The following is an 11,136-nucleotide window of genomic DNA, read 5'->3' on the forward strand; positions in this document are numbered from 1 at the left end:
TTTTTTTTTTGTGTCTGTTACCACTTTTTCTCAGCTCTCACCGAACGGATTTCTTTCAACGATACGTCAAAAGATCACAAATCGTATCTAGTCGAAGACATTACCCTTCAAAATTGAAAAAATTTCCCTCGTTCCCCGTAAATGGGGGAAACCTCCGAAAAAATTACAAATTTAAAAATCGCTATTTTTCGAAACTTTTTCAATTTTTTTTACTAAAAACTGCAGTAACTTTTTTAAAAATAAACATATTAATATAATTCTTTCTTTTATAGATGCATAATGTCATTACCTATCATTTGGTATATTTTTTTTATAAATCTGACTTTTTACCTGCCTACAGGGGGGGATTCAAAATGACAACTTTTTCACAAAAAATTGACTTTTTCAACTTAACTTTTGAAAGTGTTCCAGAAGGTCTGACACTTTTATATATATCTTAAATTAAAGCTAATGTAATATACTTTATAATGATAAAAAAAAATTTCGGACTTTATTTTATCTTCAAGGTGAAAATGGCTACCAAATGCTATTATTGTGTGAAAATTCTCGATTTTATTTTTTACATTTTTAACTTTATAATGCTATGACATATTGAAAAGTGTATGGATCAACATTATTTTTTATGAGAAATAATATTTTTTAACAATCCCTTTTTCATTCGACATACTTCATCTTAATTAGGATATTAATAAGGAACTAGCAGATAATGTAGCTTTTGGAATAATCCACCAATTTTTTTAAAATTAAGCACTATCTNCCCAATTTTTTTAAAATTAAACACTATCTAAAGATTTGCATCGAAGCGTTTTTTTTTTATAGTGATTTTAATCACTGTCAGATATCATTATACTTGATCCAACTATGCCACGTCACCACTGTGCCGCGTCCTCCCTGTGCTGGGTTTTTTAGTTTTACTGTACTTATTAATAAATAGTTTGTAAAAAGAGATGTGTTAAATAAAAATGAGAAATTTAATGCTTTTCATTCATTTTTAACTCGTTAATTACTCCTATGTAGTTCTTATAAAATTAAAAAAATTAGAAAAATTCAAGCCAAATTTTATCTCTTTTACTTTCTTAAAGATATACTAAATGTTGCTGACATTTTTATATTGTAGAACATTTTTATTTAGTTTGAAAAAATAATTTTTATTATTTAAATATTTATAACCACAAAAAAATATATTAATATATGGTTTTTTACTCAACCTAGCCTAATAATTTTTACTTTATTCGATTCTGTTAGCCAGGTTTGGTTTTATTTCTATATTGTTACTGTATTGAATTTTCCTTGAAATCATAGTATATGTCCTACCATATTATTTTAATATGCTTTATAGTTATTACCCATACATCTTAAAAGGTATGTGTAGTAATTTAAATTGGTTGCAACAAAAAATTTTTATTGGCCAATATACCTTCCTAAATAGCCATAAAATTTGGTTAATATTAGAGTAGAGTCTTGCAAAGAATTTACTCTATTTAATAACACCAGATTGAAAATTTTATATATTGTACTATGATAGTTCACCTTAAATTCAATGTAATTCTGAATTTTTTTTGTTGGTAGCAATTGTTATAAATCCATTTTTATAAGACTATACCCATTAGGGGCAAAAAAATCATACTTATTAGTAATTGGTACTTATTTTATATAAGCCTATATCAATCCAAAAAGAACATTAATAATACATAAAAATGAAAAATAAAACATATATATATATTTGAGAATTATGTTCTTTATTAAATGTTGACTGTGTTATTTCAAAAATTCTAAAATAGTAAATTATCTGAATGACTTTTGTTATATGGTAAGTTTTAAATAACTTGCCTGTTATTTATTCATTCAATTTCATGAGTATAATTTATATTTTTAAAATCATTTATAGGTACTGGAATTAGCATGTACTAAAATGAAAGTTGATTACAATAATTATGATTTAAAGTAAGCTTCAAATATGCTATTATTAATTTTTGTAGACTTACAAGGGGAGGTCACGGTGATGGGGTTACCGATATTTATAAAATTTATATAGATCTAATCTATATTGAATACAGAATCAGACGTAATTTGAATTTTTTGCCAATGCCCCCCCCCCAAGTCGAGTAAATTGACTTTGAAAATTTTTAATTAGCTTAAATGGAGTCATTTTTCTTCCGGATAATAACTCGTGTTATGGTCCAGTCGACAGTACGTGATTCTATAATACGAACAGGCTCGAGGTCGAATTTCACCACCTTATAAAATGTTTTGCTTTTTTTTTCACTGTTTTCTCTTTCAATTATTAATTTTATGTAATATTTGAAAATTTTTTATAATAATAAATAAAATATATTTTTTATATTAACCTGGTAAGAGTATATAAATTATAAAGGAGAGAGATTTTTGAAAGGTTTAACGTTCAGTGCAAGGTTTGCATGGAGTTCATATTTTATGAAGGAGTAAAGTTAATCATTTTTTGAAGAAAAATGACTCCATTGAAGCTAATTAAAAATTTTCAAAGTCAATTTACTCGACTTTGGGGGGGGGCATTGGCAAAAAATTCAAATTACGTCTGATTCTGTATTCAATATAGATTAGATCTATATAAATTTTATGAAAATCGGTGACCCCATCACTGTGACCTACCCTTGTTAGTATAACATTTAGATGCTAAATAGTAACTTTCTTTTATTTTTTAATTAACATAGTATATTTTTAATTTTGTCTTGAAATTTTCTTTTAAAAAAATTACTATTTATCTGGATAGTATGTATATCTATATGTACCAAAAAATGGTATGCTTATTTTATTTATAAGGTCAGCTTTTAAAAATGTTTACATAAGACACCATTAAAAATAAAAATATTTTTTCTTGCTCTCTAAAGATTGCTAAAATTTGCTTATCCGTTTTTTATAAATATTAATAAAAAATAAAGTCTTGAAAATACTTATTAGGATTATTTCATCCACAAAAATATTTTTGTCAACTTATGTGTTTAAATTTTTATTATAATTAATTATTCAAAATTTTAAATACTCAAATTGTAAATAATATATACTGTTAATATATAAACCAAATAAACTTAAATAGTTAACACATTATATGAACATAAAATACTAGTCATTATACATATTAAAAGTATATATTATTTGCAATAGAAGTATTGAAAATTTGAAAAAACAGCTTGAATAATTAATTACAATAAAAATTTTAACACATAAGTTGACAAAAATATTTTTGTGGATGAAATAATTCTAACAAGTATTATTTTCAAGACTTTATTTTTTTATTAATATTTATAAGTTTGAATAAAAATTTTAATATACTTAAAAAATAATATACTTGAATGTACATTAATAAAATATCACTTATAAATATTAATTTAACAGTTTATAAATAATAAAGTATTAATCTAAAATAAACCAAAAAAAAATTTTAATGCTTAAAGATCCTTTTTTGAAACATGACTCTAAACTCTTAAAAATAGAGCTAAATCTCTTTTCTAGCAAACTTCTCAATTATTATTTGTAATTAAAAAAAATGTAATTATTGTTATTTATACAATTTTTTTAGGTATCACAACAAAATATTAGATTCTACTAATATCTTAAGGTTTTCTAATATTGCTAATAATGCTATATTAGAACTAGTACCTACTACAAAATCTAAACTAAAAAGCATTGTTGTTATATGGCTTCAGTTAGAAGATGGTTTGAGATTATCTGGAGAATTCACACCAGACCGTAAGTTTTTTAAAATATTATATTTAAAAAAATGTTTACAATACTTTGATTTAGAAAATTTATGGGAAGTTGTTCAGTCAATATTGAAAGATAAAGTAATTAATTATGAGAGTCCTACTATAATTTATACTAGAATAGAAATTATTGATAAAGATAAACTACAAAATAAAACACTTAAAGATTTGAGTCTTATAAATGGAAAAGCTTTATTGGGGTTTGTTTTTAATATTAATAAATGATTTAACTTGTCATGGAAATATATTCTAGTCAAATTATTTGTGTACAAAATTAAAGGTTAGAACTAAAGTGGTGTAAATCAATTTTCATGAATTTTTAAGAGATTCAATTATAATTCTTAATTTTATTCATACTTTTATAAAACTATGAATAAAAAAAAAATATATAAATAATGTAAAATAAAATTTGAAAAAACTCTCTAGAATTTATGCTTCTTAACATTATCATATGATCTTCAAAACAATTTTCTTTTCTTTGGATTAAAAAAAATAACCTAAATTAATGTTTGTATGTAGTCAAAGAAATAAAATTGAAAAAAAAGAGTTATAAAATATTAAATGGATTAATTTGGAAGGTAGTGGTCATTGAGAAACTTTCCACTTAAAATATATAAAAGGCAGAAGTGTTCCTGATTATTTCAAAAATAAAAATCCCTCTATATTTTTCAGTACATACTGTTAATTAGTCTTTAGCATATAATTTGTGTTTTTTTTTTCAAAATTTGTTGGGCTACCCTGAAAATTTGTTCATTTTCATTGCTCTGTTATTTTTTAAATTTAATTGTGATAAAGCTGTATTTATTTTTTTGAAACTCAACTTCAATATCGTTGAATTTTTTCGCTTTCAACGAACTTATTGCAAGTTATATTCCTTCACGGAGCTAACACTTTCTCAAGCAAAAGTCCAGAGATTATATTCTATTTATAACTTATAAAAAGTATAAATGATTCATGTAAACATCCAACGAAAAAGATAATCATGTAGAGCACTCAAAGTCACATAGCACCAACGCGTTTTTTTTTCCTTTTGTTACAACATGAATGTTATCAAAGCCCAACAGCTAATAACACTAATAGAACACAAAAAAATTACAAATTCTTAAACGTTTCACTCAATTATAAAATAATAAAAACTCATTTTTAGTGGATTTTTATTTTGTATTAATAATAATATAGATAAGTTTTGTTTGTTTATATTAACAAAGTATACATATTACCAAAATAGCATGATCAAATTAAGTAATTTAAAGTAGCATTACTCATTTACAATATCAGTATTATTAACTACATTGTCCATAATTGCGATATTTTTTTTATTATCAATAATAAACATTTATCACCCAAACACTAATTCTCTTGGGTATGAAAAAGAATTGACCATATATTATACTAAAAGAAACGTCTAGTTACTCATATAACACACAAATTATGAGAATGAGCGCCTACACAAAATTGAAAAATATGAGCTAAAGATAAACTTAATTAATGAATAAATAAAACAAGTGACTAAAATGTAGTTATCACAGTTATATTAAATAAAAAATTAATTAATTGATAAATATGTAAACACCAACTACAAATTAACAAACAAGTATCGATAAGTTACTTTGACTCAATAAATAATTAATATTTCAATGATATATATAAAAATATGTCTTTTTTTAAATTATATAATTGGTGAAAAATTTACCTACTGGTCATTATCAAATATTATAAAAATAATCTTAACTGAATAAATCACTATTTATAACATTAAGCTATTTTATATTATCTATCATTTCGTAATAATGTTTACCTTTTTATATTTTCAATGTCTCAACATTTTAATTAATTAAACCTACAGAACCGCAGATGAGGTATGAGCACTGGTTAGCTGCGACAGCCACCTGAAACAGAACTTGTAAAAAACAAACAACACAAATAATATTTAACAGTTCCTTCAATCAATTTAAAATTACAATAACAAACTTCTAAATAAATCACAAAAAAAAAAAAAACTGGGAACTTAAGTTAATTTCTGAACTGAAAAACTTAAAAAAATTAAATATAACACAGCAAAAAAAACAAAGTTCACACATTTTCTAGAACTATGTATCATTTTTTTTCATTAACCTAATATTTACATAGGGAGATGAGGTGATAGAGGAAACAAGAGCATAAGACATATGGTTCTATATATACTCTTTAAGAAACTACCAAGGGTTGCATTACAATAATATATACAGAATGATTTTTTTATCATAACCCACTCAATTACTTATAGAATAATAATAAATTAAACATTTTTGTTTCGATTATCTTTAGTTACACATCATTCTTGAATTATTAACTATGTAATACTTTTAAAGTTCATCCCTTATGCCTGGTAAGGGTGTCAACTTTGTTTTTTTAAATGGGAACACATATTTTGAATTTAATAAAATGTTTGAGTTTTTAATTTAAGAGTAAATGACATTTGAATTTTTAGTATAACTTTATTTGTTTATTAGATATAAACATTTAAAGTTTCAAATTTTTAAGTTAATATACATATATAATACAAAAGGGATTACAAATATAGGTAGCTAATTGGTTTTTTATGTCATTGCTGTCACGGTTGGGTTGGGTTTATTATCAATTATGACTATCAATAGATATACTTTTTGTATTGTCAGTCAGTGTATTTATAAACTCACAACAATGTACCTTACTACCATTGATAATAACATAATAATGCTGTGTACCTGATNTACAACCTGTTAATCATTGAATTTTTTTATAGATTTCTTAACAAAAAAGAATTAGTAGAACAAGCTCATGTTTATGTTCCTGCAGAGAGGAAACCAAAAGTTGAAGAAAAATATAATATAAAATAATAATAATAATAATAAATATAAAAATGAAGGTTGCACAAAATTTGAAGTATTAAAAGAACAACAATTTTTAAAAAAAGATACAATTGAAAAATCTGTTGTTGATAATACGTGTAAAAAATGAAGAGGCTATTATCAGACTAAGTAATGAAGATCTTAATAATTTTAAAGCATCTATTAAATATGTTAGTATTATTTTGTTTAAAAATTTCATAAAATGTTAAAAAATTATTTGAATTAATTCATATAGTTGGATGAAAGAGAAACTCTACTATTTAATATTATGGATGGAATTTCTATAATTTATAAAGATGAAGAAGATGATTTTTTTGAACCAACTATAAGAGATGTAACTCTAGTTTTCCGAGATATAAAAAACTACAGGTAAATTATAATTTGATTTAGGGTAATTATTATGTGAGGAATGTCAAAAATACATCTTTTAATTTATAGTTCTAATCAATAATTTTCTCTTAAGTGTTGTTCTTATAATTAAGTTTGATTTATTTTACATGTATTAGAGTGGTTCTCAATAATAAAACTCAATTTTTTTATTATATTACCCTATTTGTTTAGTCATATTAGAAAGAAATGTAGGCGAATTTTAAAAGGGTTACTTAACTCTTTCTGGCGCAGAATAATGGTTGAAATATGACAATAGATAATAAACGTTTTTGATTTTATTGAATTAGCCTCGAAAACTTTTACACTTAGTATTAAAATGTATAGAACCTTAACTACACAACTTATTATAAATTAGTTATTTTGGAAAAAAATTAATGAAACATAATAAATTTCCAAAATTTATATAAATATTATTTTTAGTTATCTTAATATATTAATTAGATGATTGAATTTACTATGAAACATTCTCATAAACATGATCCATATAATATTTCCTTTAAAAATATTTAATAAAGTTTTACATTGGATCAATCATTTTTTCGATTTAGTATATGAAATTATAAGGTATAAAATAAAGAAACTATAAATTTACGTGTATTTTACATGTATTATTAAGTAAATTCTAATTAATAAATATATGTGTATTATTTAGAATTCTCGATTCTACGATTACTACGTATTCATAGATTACTATGATTATTTGTTAAGAATAAAAATGGGTGACATTATTGTTATTTCTGTAACAATATCTCCCAAACATTTATTATTATTTAATGATCAATCTTTTCATTTTTTATGGTATTATGTCAGATGTCACCTTACCATATAATTTTTTACATTGTGTCAAGTTTTTAGATTTGTTTTAATTAATAGTATTACAATATAAAGAGTTTTTTATTTTTTATTTAATTTAAATACGCCTCGAAACCAAGTTTATCTAAAAGGTACAATGAATAATCAAATTCCTGAAAGCAAATTGCCTTCTATAAAAAATAATTTAATGTAATATATATACTTTTTTTTTTATAGCCTTTTAATAAAATAACAATTAGCTCAACAATTATAAGCAAAGTAAAAAATATAACAATCATAATACTATATTATAACGGTACAACAAATGCAACAATTATTGTTAGTATACTCAAAATTAAAAAAAATTAAACATTAATTAAAATTATTGTTAACAGAGCCTTTAATGTCAAACTGAGAACTTATTAAATTAAAATTAATGGAAATAAAGGAAGAAGATAAAAAATAGATAAATAAATAACTACAAAATAATAATAGTAATAAAATAATTAGAGATTAAATGGTAAAGCCGGAACTCTTCAGGAAAGAAATGATGGAAATACATAATTAATGTAATTTACATGTAATTATAATAGAAGAACAGAAATTAAGAGTATTAGCTATAGAAGAGGGATTAATATTGTGGCAGGCTAAGAGGCTAAATAGTTTATTTCTGCTGTTAATTAGGGCAGGACAGTCAAAGAGAAGATGATAAAGTTACATAGAGCTTCACTATCGTGTAGAGGACTTAAGGGAACGGAATTTAAGGAAAGATAGAATGCATGGCAAGGAAGAAGATTTGACCTAACTGGATAAGTCAAGGTTATGAAACCATATATGATCATATGTCNATTATGTCTGGATAAGTCAAGGTTATGAAACCATATATGATCGTATGTCCGATGTATAAAAAAGAAGACTCGATGAAAACAACTAACTATAGAGGAATTTCATTTTTAGACACCTGTTATAAAGTTCTGTCAATGATAATCCTGCAAAGGCTGGAAGTATATGCTAACGATATAATTGGAGACTACCAAAACGGCTTTATGAGAGGGAAATCTACCACATAGCCCATTTTTATTAACAGACAATTGTTAGAAAAGTACTATGAGTATGGTAGAGAAGTGCACCTTTGCTTCGTGGACTTTAAAAAGGCGTACGACAGTATTAGAAAGGAAAAATTATGGACAGTACTGGAAAAACTTAGTATACCAATCAAATTAATCCAGCTGATAAAAGAATGCAATACCGAAACATACTGTAAAGTAAAATTTGCGAATAAACTATCAGAAAGTTTTGAAGTTGGAGCTGAACTAAGACAGGGAGATGCGCTTTCTCCCATACTTTTCAATCTGGTGTTATAAAAAGTAATTAGATCTCTCCCCGATAGTGTTCTGTGATAAAACACTCTCGGCATCGCAGATGATATTGTTATAATTGGTAATTCCTGAAATGAAGTGGAAAGGAGAACTGCAGACCAAATAAAAGCAGCAGAACCAATTGGATTAAAAGTTAATCATGAAAATACTAAGTACCTAGTAGTATCAAAAGAAGCGAGAGCACAAGCTGATTTGCTAGTGGATGGATATGTCTTTCAACAAGTAACAGATTTTAGGTACTTAAGAACTAATATAAACAGCTGAAACAATATGCACAATGAAATTAAATTGAGAATTGCATTAGGGAACAAGAGATATTTTGCATTTGCGACATTATTTAAATCCAAACTACTGTCCAGGCAATCTAAAGCATATCTATACTCCAGATTTTTACGACCGGTTTTGACGTATGGGTGTAAAATCTGATCAATGATTAAGAGAAATTAGAAAATAAAAATTTTTGAAAAAAAATGACTACATCGAATCTATGACCCTGTAATGGAGAGTGGTGAATAAAGTAGAAGAATTAACCAAGAATTGTACCAAATATTTATTAAGCCCATTATTAGTTCGTTCCTAAAAAGTAAAAGGTTAGAATGGACGGGTCATATTTGGAGATCTGAAGGCAGCGAAGGTCTTAAATGGACTGTAAAAGCTGTAGAAAAAGAAGATATGTCTTTTTAAATAATTTATTTAAAGAACGGAAATCCTTTTGATATTGCTGTTCCTTATTTATTTAAAATATAAAATCTACTGCAAATACCAAAATGTTCGGTACATTGAATAAGATCGGTACTAATGTTAATACCAAATACGAATGAGGATTTAAAATACCAGTTTTAATATATTTAATTATGTCTCAATAAATTTCATTATTATACATAATAATTTTTATTTGATTTAATATTATCATACTATCTTTATATATTTTTCTAAATATATTTTTAGCCATAAAAATTTAAAAGTAAAATTATAACACTAATTAAAATAATACATAGGCCCACTTACTGAAGCTTGTGTATGAAATAATATATGTATGTATTAATGTATATTTATTATAATTATATGCATATATAATGAATTTATGTGTGTTAAAGATCTCAACTAGATGATGGACAATTATCTACAAATGCAATGAAAGAATTAGAAAAAACTCAAAATAAATTAAATATATTACACAAGTACAAAAAATGTATTGTAAAAATACATTTTCCTGATCGATTAGTGCTGCAAAGTGTATTTAAGCCTACAGAAAGTATTGGAGATGTTACTAACTTTATCAGAAAATATTTGATAAATATTACGTTATCTCTTAAATGTCGAGAGGGGATTGTACCTCTTTAGACCACGTAGTGCATGAAATTTCCTCCAAACTTAAACTGTTGTCTTTCATACCATAAGAAATTTTTCTTCGAACGTCTTTATATTTGATAGTAGTTTTAGTTTTAGTTATTAATGAGGTGGACATAATTCCCATACACTCAGATCTGTTGGTCCATTGTGCACACATACCGAATTGTCTTGATTCGGTTTGCACAACTAAGTGTTATTACATTATATCTATCTTTATATTATGGCTCACTCTCTGTAGATGATCGAAGAGTCCTGTCTTTCTGGCCAAATTAAGTATTTTTCTAGGTCTTAGGTTTTTAATATCTTCTTTTTCAGGAAAAGGTTTACTCAAGTAGTTTGATCTTAGTGTGGACAAGTCTTCACATTCGCAGATAATGTGAAAAAAGTCTTACTCTTCTACTTCACACTTTCTGCACAAGGGCGATTCAATAGATAGTGTTTATTTTTTAGAAAGAATGTTTGGAATATTCTTATTTCCTTACTTATATCACAATTAAAAGTTATATAAGTAGAACATAAAAATAAATAATTGTTGTAGTAATTAAAATATAATATGAAATATATATTTAATAATTTAATATTGTAATTTGTACGAAGAAATGATAAACTATA

General features: G+C 24.8%; 1 protein-coding gene across 1 annotated transcript in view; it reads left to right on the forward strand.

The window, feature by feature from the left end:
• LOC126893905 (tether containing UBX domain for GLUT4-like) overlaps window positions 1-11,045 on the forward strand; it is an 11,681-nt gene extending 636 nt beyond the window's left edge. The window contains exons 2-8 of the mRNA XM_050664459.1: window positions 1,889-1,944; window positions 3,557-3,726; window positions 3,781-3,940; window positions 6,505-6,583; window positions 6,676-6,780; window positions 6,846-6,979; window positions 10,269-11,045. Coding sequence (XP_050520416.1) covers window positions 1,889-1,944; window positions 3,557-3,726; window positions 3,781-3,940; window positions 6,505-6,583; window positions 6,676-6,780; window positions 6,846-6,979; window positions 10,269-10,515 — 951 coding nt within the window. The 3' untranslated portion in view covers window positions 10,516-11,045. The remainder of the gene's footprint in view (window positions 1-1,888; window positions 1,945-3,556; window positions 3,727-3,780; window positions 3,941-6,504; window positions 6,584-6,675; window positions 6,781-6,845; window positions 6,980-10,268) is intronic.
• The last annotated feature ends 91 nt before the right edge of the window (window positions 11,046-11,136 follow it).

This window comes from Daktulosphaira vitifoliae, unplaced genomic scaffold (assembly GCF_025091365.1).
Source record: "Daktulosphaira vitifoliae isolate Bord-2020 unplaced genomic scaffold, ASM2509136v1 Scaffold_1, whole genome shotgun sequence".
NCBI classification, from domain to species: domain Eukaryota; kingdom Metazoa; phylum Arthropoda; class Insecta; order Hemiptera; family Phylloxeridae; genus Daktulosphaira; species Daktulosphaira vitifoliae.